The sequence below is a fragment of the Anolis sagrei genome, chromosome 1 (genome assembly GCF_037176765.1).
Source record: "Anolis sagrei isolate rAnoSag1 chromosome 1, rAnoSag1.mat, whole genome shotgun sequence".
NCBI classification, from domain to species: Eukaryota; Metazoa; Chordata; class Lepidosauria; order Squamata; family Dactyloidae; genus Anolis; species Anolis sagrei.
In genome coordinates this window covers 150,416,370-150,430,395 of record NC_090021.1, presented here as the reverse complement: position 1 = coordinate 150,430,395, position 14,026 = coordinate 150,416,370, and the positions used below count along the sequence as shown (strand labels likewise).

At 43.9% G+C, this 14,026-nt stretch overlaps 1 protein-coding gene across 1 annotated transcript in view; it reads right to left on the bottom strand.

The window, feature by feature from the left end:
- Window positions 1-1,515: 1,515 nt before the first annotated feature.
- Window positions 1,516-14,026, bottom strand: part of MCM3 (minichromosome maintenance complex component 3) — a 32,960-nt gene continuing 20,449 nt past the window's right edge. Inside the window, exons 14-17 of the mRNA XM_060784736.2 lie at window positions 13,719-13,822; window positions 5,766-5,857; window positions 5,034-5,106; window positions 1,516-2,738 (exon numbers count right to left, since the gene is read on the bottom strand). Of these exons, the coding sequence (XP_060640719.2) occupies window positions 2,540-2,738; window positions 5,034-5,106; window positions 5,766-5,857; window positions 13,719-13,822 (468 nt within the window). The 3' untranslated portion in view covers window positions 1,516-2,539. The remainder of the gene's footprint in view (window positions 2,739-5,033; window positions 5,107-5,765; window positions 5,858-13,718; window positions 13,823-14,026) is intronic.

Here is a 14,026-nt window from a genome sequence, read left to right as displayed (position 1 = left end):
CCCTCACATATTATACATGGCCCCTCATCATGTCTCCTCTCAGCCTTCTCTTCTGAAGGCTAAACACGCTCAGCTCTTTGAACCGCTCCTCATAGGGCATATTCTCCAGACCTTTGATCATTTTAATCATCCTCCTCTGGACCCATTCCAGCTTGTCAACATTTCCCTTGAATTGCGGTGCTCAGAACTGGACACAGTGTGATTCCAGGTGTGGTCTGACCAAGTAGAGGAATAGCATGACTTTCCAGGATCTAGACACTAGACTCCTATTTATGCAGGCCAAAATCCCATTGGCTTTTTAAGCCACATCACATTCCTTGTTGTCCACAAGGACTCCCAGATCTTTTTCACACATATTGCTGTTGAGCCAGGCATCCCCTATTCTGTATCTTTGCCTTTCATTTTTTTCCTGCCTAAGTGGAGTATCTGTCTTATTGAACTTCATTTTGTTAGTTTCTAATTTGCTCAATCGTTTTGAATCCTGCTCCTGTCCTCTGGAGTATTGGCTATTCCTCCCAGTTTGGTGTCGTCTACAAACTTGATGATCATGCCTTCTAAACCTTCATCTAAGTCATTAATAAAGATGTTCAACAGGACCGGGCCCAGGACGGAACCCTGCTTGTGGAACTTTCCAGGATGAAAAGGAAGCATTGGTGAGCCACCCTTTGGGTTCATTCAGTTAACCAATTACAGATCCACCTAACCATAGTTTTGCCTAGCTCACATTTGACTAGTTTGTTTACCAGGAGGTTATGGGGAACCTCATTAAAAGCCTTACTGAAATCCAGATATGCTACATCCACAGTGTTCCTTGCATCTACCCAGCTTGTAACTCTATCGAAAAAAAGAGATCAGGTTAGCCTGGCATGACTTGTTTTGACAAGAGTTCTTTTCCCCACCCTGGACATTCCACAGATAATAATAATAATAATAATAATACTTTATTTATACCCCGCCACCATCTCCCCAAGGGGACTCGGGTGGCTTACATGAGGCCAAGCCCAACAACACATCAGTAAAAACAAAACAGAAAGCAAACAAAACAGTACAATTAATATAACTCACATATAAACAATAACACAGAGAATTTAAAACCTTATGGGCGGGCCAGATGTAATAAATTTAAAATTTTTAAAGGTAGGATGTATCTAAGCAGGAGGGTTTTAAAAGATAATGTAGGGAGACCAACCCAATGGGTAGTAAAGTGCTTCTGAGGACAATTGCAGAGAATTAATCAGATCAGGGCATTGTTTCCTTTATTCAGAGAAGGCACACTGCAACAGCCACGTTTTCAAGCTCCTCCTAAAGACTGCCAATGTGGGGCTTGTCTGATATCCTTGGGAAATGAGTTCCAGAGTCCAATTTTCCTAGTTTCCAACAGACCTCACAACCTCTGAGGATGCCTGCCATAGATGTGGGCAAAACGTCAGGAGAGAATGCTTCTGAAACATGGCCACACAACCTGGAAAACCCACAGCAACCCAGTGCTTAAAATTAATTTCAAAATTAAACAACTTAATGCTTTAAAACTTTTTTATTATTAGGATTTAGCTGCATTTTCCTTTATTCTACAATGTATAAAGAATTAAACCTTCAGTCCTGTGTTGGGAGAAAGGCAAGATATAAACACACATACACTTTGATACATTATCAACACATTTCATTGGTGAATCTGGGTGTATAATTGTGAGAAATTCTGTTTAAATCATATTTAACTTTACGCTGTATTGAGTTCTGCTATACAGTATTAAATCTTTATAGCAATATTTATATTTAAAATGGAATTGTTTGCAGATTAGAATACAATGAAGTAAGGGCCCAAAGCAGAATACAACCCTGCTTTCGTAATTCAACAGTTACCATAATGTCAGGAGAGGGAAGAGAGGGATGCAAATGCAAATATAGAAACAACTCTCACATAATGCAAAACCAGGCCCAATTTCAGTGCTTTGAACCAGTTTACCACAGTAACCAAAAATATTCCAGGAAGAAGTTGGTGATTCAAAATGATTCTTTCCATGATTCAAATGACAATGTTGGTGGCAATGGAAAGAGATACAGGCATACCGTTTGCAGTTCCTAATCAGAGCAATGAGATTTTTGCTTGCAAATACATTTTAATATGCTCCAATAGACAATTCTATTAACATTAATTAATAAAGCTGATGACTGAAATTAAAGATACGTGACCTAGGCTTCAATTCACACAGGGCAGCAGAAAGAAGAGAGACTCTACCATACATCAACCTCTATTGTGAAGACACTGAACTGTAGAGGATCTGTGTTGTTCTTTCTTCCAGTTTGTCCTCCTAACTAACTTGAAGTAAGTGGCTTCCTTTCAATTTGAAAGAAGGAAACTTTTCCTTTTCCTATCTTCCCCTTGTATTCAACAAAGAAGTAAAAAAACAACAAAAACCAGTTTCATAGCATAGATTCTCCTGATCACGAATCCTCAGGTCAATCAAGCCAAGGAGGTGCTGACAAAAGTCGCCATATTAAAGCAGTGAAAAGAAACTCCTACTTCTGCCTAGGCGTCAGTTCAAATCAGGAAAATTATGTCATCTGACATCATGATCTGGTTGTCGTCTTGCATCTTTTCCAAGGCTATATTGACTTCTTCAGGAGAAAAAGGGCTTGGGTTATCTTCATTGATGGATTTCATCAGACTCTTCAGACTCACGGACTGTGCATGGGCCGCTCTGAACGCCCCCAGAAGAGCACTCTTGAATGTTTTAAGCCTATGCATGCAGAGAAAACACATTTTCAGTCTTATCATTTAGGACCTAAAGATATAATCATTTATCAGCACAACCATAGATCACATTCTACTGCTTGGCCCTCATAGCCTGGACACTACTCAAAACAGCCATTGACAAGCCAGTTAAAGCAAGAGGTTTCTACTAGGCATGGATAGAGCTGCTCGGTTAACTCGTTGCTTGTAATAATTTCGGATCAAGCCAGAGAAGTCAGTTTTAAACCAGAGAAGGAAGGAATTTCCTCCGTTTGCCTTTTCCCGCTTCTGATCCCTAGCCTCAGCTCAAGCCAGAGAAGCCCGTTTTAAACCAGAGAGGGAAGGAATTTCCTAGCCTCAGCTCAAGCCAGTTTTAAACCAGAGAAGGAAGGAATTTCCTGGCCTCAGCTCAAGGCAGAGAAGTCAGTTTTAAAGCCAGAGAAGCCGGTTTTAAACCAGAGAAGGAATTTCCTCCACTTGCTTTTCCCTGCTTCAGGTCACTGGCCTCAGCTCAAGCCAGAGAAGTCAGTTTTAAACCAGAGAAGGAAGGAATTTCATGGCCTCAGCTCAAGCCAGTTTTGAACCAGAGAAAGAAGGAATTTCCTGGCCTAGGATCAAGCAAGAGAAGCCGATTTTAAACCAGATAAGGAAGGAATTTCCTCCGCTTGCTTTTCCCTGCTTCTGGTCCCTGGCCTCGGCTCAAGCCAGAGAAGGCAGTTTTAAACCAGAGAGGGAAGGAATTGCCTGGCCTCGGCTCAAGCCAGAGAAGCCAGTTTTAAACCAGAGGGAAGGAATTTCCTCCGCTTGCTTTTCCCCACTTCCAGTTCCTGGCCTCGGCTCAAACCGGAGAAGCCAGTTTTAAACCAGAGAAGGAAGGAATTTCCTGGCCTCAGCTCAAGCCAGTTTTAAACCAGAGAAGGAAGGAATTTCCTCTGCTTGCTTTTCCCCGCCTCTGGAGTAAAACAACTACTTTCAAAGTAAAGACCACCCAATGAAACAGGAAATAACACTTTCAAACCATTAACGAAAGGATTCGAAAGTCTCAGAAATTTCTAAAAGTTTCAAATTTTTTTTCTGTTAAACTCAGAATTGACTTTAGAATCGAACCACCAGCGCCCCCTACATCCAAAACAAGTTTTGAACCTTTTTTTAAATCAACCAAGCCTAGTTTCTACTGCACTGCAATGCCACTCATCCAATAACTCTCCCTACTAAAGCACAGTCAGAATAATCTTGAGAGGGAACAGTCAGAACAAGGGAGAAGCCCAAATAAAGCGACTGGAAATGCACCTTGATTTTCCAGGCAATCTGTCATCACAAAATAGTTTTGGTTTAATAAGTTCTCTCTGCCTTCTCTACAGCCATGTCCAATTTGGAACAGTTCAGCTTCAGACAAAATACACAAACTGAATATGTATTTACTCCCCTTCCCACACAGCCTTTTTAAGCCATAGTAAGCTCTTTGGGGTGTTGGGTGGTTTCTGGGCTGTATGGCCATATTCTAGCAGCATTTTCTCCTGACATTTCGAGTGCATCTGTAGCTGGTCTCTTTACAGAGGATCCCCAGATGCAGGCAAAATGTCAGGAGAAAAGGCTGCTAAAACACATCCATACAGCCCAGAAACCACACAACACCCCAGTGATTCCCACCGTGAAAGCCCTTTTATAACAAGTCAGACTTTTTTCTGCTTCCTGATCAGCAGTGCCTACTCTAAATGGAAGCAATTTTCAACTTGTTATATATTATCATATTTCTTCTCTATTGGTACTTAAAGAAATATATAATTAACTATTACATTAATTCTGAGAATGAAGGGGGGCTTCACTAAAACTGCAAACGTCATTATTTTTATATTTTTAAACACCTGGATGGGAATCCCTTAAAATAGATTCAGCTTCAACTCTTAGCATTACTGTTGGATTCAGGAGCATTAAGGCAGCTCACATATGCAATAATCTTGAAAAAATTGCATGCCCCACAACATAAAAGCATAGATTGCCCATATGTAATCACATACAGAATTGATCATTGAAACAGAATATAATATATAAGCACTTCAATCACAATAGTCTGGCAATGTTCCATCAGACAGGGAGACGGATTCATATAGGTGGCTTGCTGTGTCAAAGTTGCTTTGCCTAAGCAAATAACTTTAGTCTTTGAAAAGAATGAGGTGTCAGAATAAATATAATCTACTTTGCTTTATTTCACTGTTATAAAGCCCTGACAATTGTACATGAGCACTTAAGAACAATATTTTATTAAAATCTGTCCTATAATACTTTGTTTCATACTACTCACCTCGATTCAGACAGCTTTGATTTCATCTCCGCAGCATCTGTGGGTTCAGAAGCCTTTGGTGTATGGGCTTGGACTAGAATATAGCAACGAAGGAAATGAAATTGGCAACTGGTGTTGTATATTTATTGTTTATACCAACAAAAAAGGCAAGTGAGGTAATCTAACAACATAGGTTCAAATCACACTTTAAAAATTAATTTACTGTTTGTATACATTTGGATTTAACTTGTTATCAGTTTGAATCCTCCATCCATAAAACACAGACAAAAGGATGTACAGTTAGTGCACAGAGGCAACAGGAAGTTCAAAACTGCACAAAACATAGTATAGGAACATGGAATGTCAGAAGCAAGAATCACAGGAGGCTCTAAATACCAAAACGAGAAACAGGGCTTATAAATATTGCAATACTTGGGGTGTGTGCTAAAGTGGACAAAAGTGGGACATTTTCAGTCAATTATAGTTTTACTCAATGTTTTACTCACTTACTATAATGTGAAGAATATTCCTGTAGAATTTAATGTACAAAATAGAATTGTATCATTAACCTAACTGATTAGAAGCCAGAAGAATTGTAGAATGAAGTCACAAAAACTGGCTGTCTGTCATTCAAAGGGCAACCATGTGTTAATTTTGGTTAACTTGATGGCAATTATCAATGAACAATGCTATTATAAAATTAAAATCCTGCTTTAATCTATTCAAAGCAAAGGATAGGGGGGACCTGCTCACCTTCTGGCATTTCTTTTTCAGTGGCCTTAAAGTCGTAAGGATCATAAGTTTCCTCTTCCATGGTGTCCTGATCACTAGAAAGTGTCTTCCTTCTACAAAAGGATAAAAGGTTATCAGCAATATTTTAAATCAATTCTATATGAGAAATTATTCCATATTAGTGACTAACATAGCTCATACTAATTCTACAACAGAGTCTGAATTATTTTGTGAGAATTAATCCATTCTCTGAATTTTCCATGTCAGACTGAAAACTACTGGAAGTTGGAGTGAGAGACAAAGACAAAGTTCCCTTTAGATCCTTTCAGTTTCTGGAATTATTAAAAAGCATATATCTAAATGGTCAACAATGGAAGAACCAATCAGACAAATAGTTGACTAGTTCCACAGTGACCTCTATGTATCAGTTATAACAGAAGAGGATGAATTATAGGTTGCTTACCTGTAACCGTAGTTTCCTGAGTAGTCACCTGTGAATTCGCACATATGGTATCTCTGCGCCTGCGCAGTACAGCTTTCGGAACCTTCTAGAAGTTAAAATAAACATTTTAGTCCCCGGCTAGCCCCGCCCACCCCCCTCGAGTATATATAGCCCATGGGCGGGGCTAGCCACCAGTTCTCTTCCGCCGCAAAGCAGCAGGAAGGCGGGGCATGACACTCGAGGGGAGGTCGGGCGGGGATGTGCGAATTCACAGGTGACTACTCAGGAAACTACGGTTACAGGTAAGCAACCTATAATTTCCTGTCGTAGTCCCTGTGAATACGCACATATGGTAGACTAGCGAGCTATTAACCCTGGCTGGTGGGCGTCATGCCACCGCAGAGAAGAGGACTGCCCTTCCAAATGAAACACCCCTCTTGGAAGAGATGTCCACTTTGTAGTGGGACACAAAGCTAAGCAGCGTGGCCATGTGGCAGCATGGCAAACTGGGTCCAGCTGCAAGCCCTCATGAAAGCCACAGAAGTGGATGACGACTTCGTGGAATGACCCTTCACAGAAGAGAAAAAGATGGCCCTGCCAAAGGATACACTTTTACAACAGTGGTCATCAACCTTGTTGTGCAAGATGAAGACATATGGACTAGATGAAGCATCCGTTCAACAGAGGTCTTCAGAAGAAAACCCCTGAGAAGGGCAGTGGAAGTTACCACAGATCCAGTGGGGTGATCCTGAACCTACCCAGGTGAATTGCAACCATTCAACTGGTAAGCTAGATAAATCACGACATGATCCAAAGACCATTTTGCAGGAGCACCAGGAGGCCACTGGCATTCTCCTGGTACCTTAGAAACAGCCTAGGGCATTTAAAAGAGTCCTGTTGAACTATATAAAAAGGCACAGAGTGTAATAACCGAACCAAAAGGGGACGATCTTGGAGAAAACTAGGAATGGAAGGCTATCTTGGGCAGAAAGTTGCATCAATATGCGGCATGATCTTGTCATAGTAAATCGTAATAGGACTCATCTGCCCAAAGCTCACTCATATTACATGCCAAGATAGCATGGAAAACTCCTTCATAAGACACAGCAAAACAATGGTACCAGTAAGCCATTCCCATGAGATAGGACATATCAGTAAGGTCAGAAACCCCAAATTGAAACTTAGTTAACCAGAAAGCACTATCTCCAGTCTCGAAGATGGGGCCAAAAGGGCAACAGAACATTCCTATTCCTCAGCTCTCGATGAAATGGACTAACAGAGGTCCAAGAACATGACAGGAGAATCTAGTTCCTCTTGAAACAGGCCCTGGCCACAATGTAGCACTGAAAGAGGAAGGGTAGATACAACAAATTTGTTGTTTATTTGGTCAGTCGCCTCCAATTCCTTGTGAAACAGAATCAGAAAAAAAAATCAAGGTCGAGACTAGATCAAACTCACTAGGGAGGCAAAAGGCTGAAACCAGGTCCAATTTAAGTGACAGAGCTTAGAAGGCTCTTTGGGCTGTCTCTAAGATAGTCCTCAGTGGCTATGCCAAGGGTAGATGGGTTCAGCCTCACTGATCAGCCATATCCTTCAAATTGTAGTCTAGACGATGTACTTTGGAATGGGGACCTCAACCCTCCTGGGGCATGAAGAGATCTGAGTGGTTGGAGAGGTACATCCGCTCATCCTGGAGCATCTCACGAGGGGAAAGAAGCATGGCTAGCGCAACGAAGATTCAACCTACATTATCCACTCGCAATTTGGGCACCACCCAACTGCGAAGAGAACCAATAGAGACGCAACAGGGAATGGAGGGAATAGGCAAAGAGGAATGTCTCCCTTAAATGGCCCCATGCTTGGTTGTGGGGCTGACTCACACAGAACAAAGGAGATGCACGACTAAATATATCTCCAGATTGCCTCCTGGTCTGAAGTGGGAGAATGATGCCCTGCTTACGTGGTCGGCTAACGTATTCATGGCTTCAGGAAGATATACTAGCACAAGGTGGATCCTTCTGTCGATGCACCAGTTCCTTAAATGAAAGGTAAATATTAGAAGCAGAGAGTGTATCTCATCTTACTTGCTTATCAGAATGTGGTGGTGATGTTACCTGTGAGGGTTTGGACTATGTGCCCTGACAGCGATGGTTCGAGTAACATCACGCCGTTCACCTCGTAGCTTTTCAAAGGAATTCAGTTGTCTGGTGGCCTTCATCCTGTGCCAGGTCCCCTGGGCATCAAGGCCCATCGAATGTGTATCGCCAAATCCAAAAGGAAGGAATCCACAGTTAGAATTCTAGGGATATTCCATGGTCCGAAGGACAAACTGCACTTGATGTTGTCAAACTGTTGCTTGATGGTCTGACCAACAAAGTGGTTGTGAGGATCATAACTGAGGTAATAAAACAAAGAGAAAAACATGCTTGTATGGGCCAGAATAGGGCCCTGCATGAAGTGTTGCGGTCATAGTTAAGGTCATATGAAGAAAAACCACATAGACCAGATATGAGAAGGGAGTAGAAGCTTCGATTTAGTTGCCAGTAGTCAACTATGAATACACAGGTAGCTGTAATTTCACTGAGGTGACTCGGGGAAAGCATGAAAAACCAGTCATGAGACCAAACTGCCGTGCATAAAACACAGTACTGGTCCCCTATGGTGAAGGAAGGAACCTACTGACAAACATCCCTCAAATCAGTTTTGGCAAATGAAACATCATTAAAAAAGTAAAGGATGTCCCTTGACATTAAATCCAGTCATGTCTGACTCTGGGGTGTGGTGTTCATCTCCATTTCTAAGCCGAAGAGCCAGCGTTGTCCGTAGACACCTCCAAGGTCATGTGGCCGGCATGACTGCATGGAGCGCCGTTAGAGACAGAGAAAGAAGAGTAGAAGCGATATCATCCAAGGCTTGGGAAAAACGGATGTATCAGCTGATGTTTCTTAGGTTCAGGATGGCACATTAGCCACCCTCCCTCTAGGTAGTCAGAAGTAACTGAAGAAAGTGCAAAAGAAGTGCACTAATTGATACCGGTGGTCAATCAGGTGTCAGTGACAAGGCCTGGGTCTCTCCCCAACAGGTAGAGAAGGCAGGTGACATGAGCTGATAGTCCTTAGCACCAGGCCTCTGGGGTTAACCTCCGTCAGACTGAGGTAAAGGCTGACAGCCCAGATCCAACAACCTGGCCTACACAGGAGGTTGTCAAAGGAATGCTCAAAAGCCCAACATGAGAAAGAATACACTAACCCAAGTGAAACACAAGCGGCTAAATAATTTCAGAGCAAAAACGGGCAACAATGAATGCATTGTCTGTAGATTTAAACAATTCTTCTTCTTCTTGTGCACATGAGGTAGGACATGGCACGCAATGCTATAAAACTGGAAATGTAAAGAATGCTGTATGGTACTACTTTGGCAAGGTGCCAGGCCAATGTGGCATCCATTTACAGAATACATCAGGGTAAGACAGCAAAAAATCATAATAGAAGAAGCCAATGATTGAGTGCTGAGGATATGGCATATCTAGCTTGAGAAACAGCAATAGTAAGAGAGGAGATGAGTAAATATATCATTATTCCAATACCCTTGTACACTTTTCAGGGTACTGGAGACTGAGATATCATGGGCCAAATCAACAGCCTGGGAACAATGTCATGTGACATCACAGGAAGGAAGAGTGCTGTTAATCGCATAAAACAGAATATACTCAGCAGCAATAGTATTTGGATATATTATGCCTCTTAACAATGGACAGAATAAGAGAAAAGATATATAGTCATATGTATACATTTGAAGACAGTCTTCCCATCCTAAATTTAGGACTGGAGAAGGGTGGTCATGATTAGAGGACCATACTGTCTGCAAGCCTTCCCTAGGTAGAAGGGAAAAACAAGTGGGCTAAGTCCAGCTGCTAGTCTTAACCAGAGGGAGCCCATTATATGATATGAGCACAATGACAATACATATTAACTTTATTCGAACCCTGCCACCATCTCCTCAAAGGGGCTCAGGCTGGTTCACAGAAGCATTCCAATAAATTTTCAGTTGGCCATCCATGTGTATGGGCTCTGTATCCATGCGTAGTTGGCCTTCCACACCTCTGAGTCTTGGCAGTATCCAAAAATTGTAGATATGTGGAGCTGCTACTTACCATGGCCCTGAATCCATATCGGATTCTTTAACCAGTGAGGAAAGATGAGCTGGTGCAGTACCGTGAATGCCCACTAGATGGCCACTTGGGTGCACGGTATCGAAGGACTCTCCCCTGAAAAGCTTGGAGGGAGAATTGTCTAGCACGCACCGGGCTGACGGCAGGGGTGGAAAGGACTTAAAGCCGGTAGCGAGAGCTCAGTGGCCGCCAGGAGGGCCAAGATTGGCGCCCTCCCCTCTCCAGCTGGCGGTGGGCCACTTAATTGCAGGAGCAACTAATTGCAAACTAATTCTACTCAATCCTCCCTCCTGTGCAACAGCAAATGCCTTTCCCCTGGAGGAAGGCAGAGGAGCCGAGGGAGGCATCTGCACAGACACCAAAAGGAGGATAGCAGCTTGATTGGAGGTAGAAACCCCTGCAGAAGCTGAAAACGAAGAGGCTTCTTGAGCTGCCGCCATGCTCATCAGTTTAGCAGGCAGATAAAAAAGCCCTTTGCATCTTCCCCACACGTGGAAGGTATGTAGAGAATTAGGCAGCCCCTGAGAAGGCATCAGGGGGGGAACGTGGGGGAGAAGCGTAGATCTATTGGCCTTGTAGGGATAATTGCCAATAACCCTACTGCATGGGTCCCAGGCAAATACTCCCCATTTGGAGGAGGAGGAGCAGGAGCGGTGCGAATGTGCAAAACCTTTCCCCCGTGATTTCTCTGGAGAAAAGGAGGGGGAGGAGGAGGCTGACCTGCTCCCTGAAGCTGACCGGTATCGACATGACGTCTTGATGCTCAGCTAGGGCGCTGCAGAAAGGGACTCCCACGCGAACAGCGCCATGATCCCGGGGAGGCGGAGCCAGGAGGGAGGGAAGGCCCCGATGCCAGGAGCAGGGCCATCGGCCCTGAATCCATTAGTTATCCTCAATACCGGCAGCTGATAAATTCATAAGAGAGGGCTCGGTAAGTGCCGGTATCGATTATATCCTCGGCGCCCCGGGGTGGGCTGCGCATGCGAGGGGGCGCTCCCCCAGCAAGCTGAGTCTGCAGCAGCGTGGGCAGGCTCACTCTCTCCCTCCGAAGCCCATACGGCATACTGCAGAGAAGTAGAGGCCATAACAGAAGCAGTTCCCGCCCTTTTTGTTGGGTCGACTGCTCCAGAAGCATTTGGCGGCCATTATGGCGGTCCCTCGCCTTGGCCTTTTCACAGCCATTATGGCGGTTTCTCACCTTGCCCTTTTTCATGGCCCATTTGGCGGTCCCTCGCCTTGGCCTTTTTGCGGCCATGCTGGCAACCTTTTCACAGCCATTTTGGCAGTTTTTGCCTCGGCCTTTTCACAGTCATTTTGGCGGTCCTCCGCCTTAGGCTTTTTGCGGCCATTTTGGCAGCCTTTTGCCTCGGGCCTTTTCACAGCCATTTTGGCAGTTTTTCGCCTTGGCTTTTTTGCAGTCATTTTGGCGGTCCTCCGCCTTGGCCTTTAGCTTGCCATTTAGGTAGCCTTTCGCCTTGATTTTTTCTTTTGCGGCACTGCCACTTAGCTCTCAGAAAGCACAAAGGATAAGCATTGTCCCCACAGGGAAAAGAAGATGCCAGCTAGCACTTCAGGGGGTCTGAAGGCAAAAGGGCTCTTTGATAGAGAGTGGCTTCGAGCCTAGACTCATGATTCTTCCTCGTTAGAGGAGTAAACACCTCACACACCAAACAAGGCCACGATAAATGTCCCTCTCAAAGACATATAAATAAACAAACAAATAAATAAATAAACAATAAATTAAAAATATGAGATACTTAGGCAGTTAGCAGTCAGATACAAAAGAAGGCAGTCCAATAAGAGCTAGTCAGGAGCGAAGGTTCAAGAGCTGCTGCTAAAGCGGCGGAAAAGAGAAAACTGGTGGCTAGCCCCGCCCATGGGCTATATATACTCGAGGGGGGTGGGCGGGGCTAGCCGGGGACTAAAATGTTTATTTTAACTTCTAGAAGGTTCCGAAAGCTGTACTGCGCAGGCGCAGAGATACCATATGTGCGTATTCACAGGGACTACGACAGGAAAAATAAGTTATAAAACACCCAGTAGACAATGGGATTTTTATGTTTGGGTACTCCCTGAAGGCAAGTATAAGATCAGATCTCCTAGGTAGCTTTTTTTTTTGTGTCAGGGGCGACTTGAGAAACTGCAAGTTGCTTCTGGTGTGAGATAATTGGCTGTCTACAAGGACATTGCCCAGGGGATACTTGAATGTGTTATCATCCTGTTGGAAGCTTCCCTCATGTCCCTGCATGGGAAGCTGGAGCTGACAGGTGGGAGCTCACCCTGCTCCCCGGATTGGAACTGCACAAGGGTTTAACCTATTGTGCCACCAGGGGCTCCTGTTCCTGGGTATTCCACAGTGGCACCAGTTATAATAATAATAATAATAATAATAATAATAATAATAATCTTTATTTATACCTTGCCACCATCTCCCCAACGGGGACTCGGAGCGGCTTACATGAGGCCAAGCCCGAACAACAAATTACAATACAATGAGATACAAATTGCAATAAAATAAACAACATAACACTAAAGTATAAAACATATAAGCATATAAACAATATACACAAAACATTAAACAGAAAAAAAGAAACAGCAAACCAAACATAATGACAGCATTATAACAGTGGAGCATTATGTTTGGTTACTCCTTGGAAGGCATAGTGTAGCTGAAACATTTGGAGAAAAAAGTTACAAACCATTGCTATAGACCAGTGGTTCTCAACCTTTCTAATGCCGTGACCCCTAAATAAAGTTCCTCAAGTTGTGGTGACCCCCAACCACATTTTCATTGTTACTTCATAAGGGTAATTTTGCTACGAGGTCGGAAGGGCACGGGTCGGAAGGGCACGGGGGAGGGCAGAAAAGACTTCTCAAGCCGCAAGGCCGTGTGGGGGAAACCCTCCGCCTGGCCCCCATGCCCTTCTGAGGTCGGAGGGGGGAGAGGGCCAGGCGACAATGGCTCCCCAGGTGGCCAGGCCATGAGGATGGCAGGAAGAAGTTAGAAGTCTCCCGGCATGGCTTGGCTGTCTGGGGAGCCTTTGATACCCTGCAGGCCAGAACAAAAGGTCTCAAGAAATGGTGAGCCTTCTTCCCACGGCTTTTCCTCCATGCTCTTCCTCTTGCCTCCCCACCGCCGTGGGAAGAGGAGGAGCTGACCTGTAGTGCCAGCTTTTTGGCTGGCACAGTGGGTCGGCAGCCATTTTGGAGGGGGCGGGGCCAATCTAGGCAGCTTCGTGACCCCTCGAAAATGGCCCAACGACCCCCCTGGTGGTCGCGACCCCCAGGTTGAGAACCACTGTTACAGACTCTAATAATAATAATAATAACAACAACAATCTTACCCCTCTTTTCCCCTTACCTCTTTTTTTGTTGTCTTTCATTTTCATCTGCAACTTCCTCGTTCGTTTCCTGGTCTGTATCCTCGTCAGCCTGCTTTCTACGTTTTTTTTCTTTTTCCAGAACCTTTTCAAATGAGAGAAACAAACCAAGCTACAGTTATGCTCATCAGATGTGTTTAGCAGTTATGAAATAACAAAATTCCACTGAAATAGCTAATTAGCAAAGTGGTATTTCACACAGGAATGGAAAATTTCAGTGGGTCAGTTCCAACTTCAAATACACACTGATGAAATTTATGTTAACATTAATTGATCAAGAATGACAGAA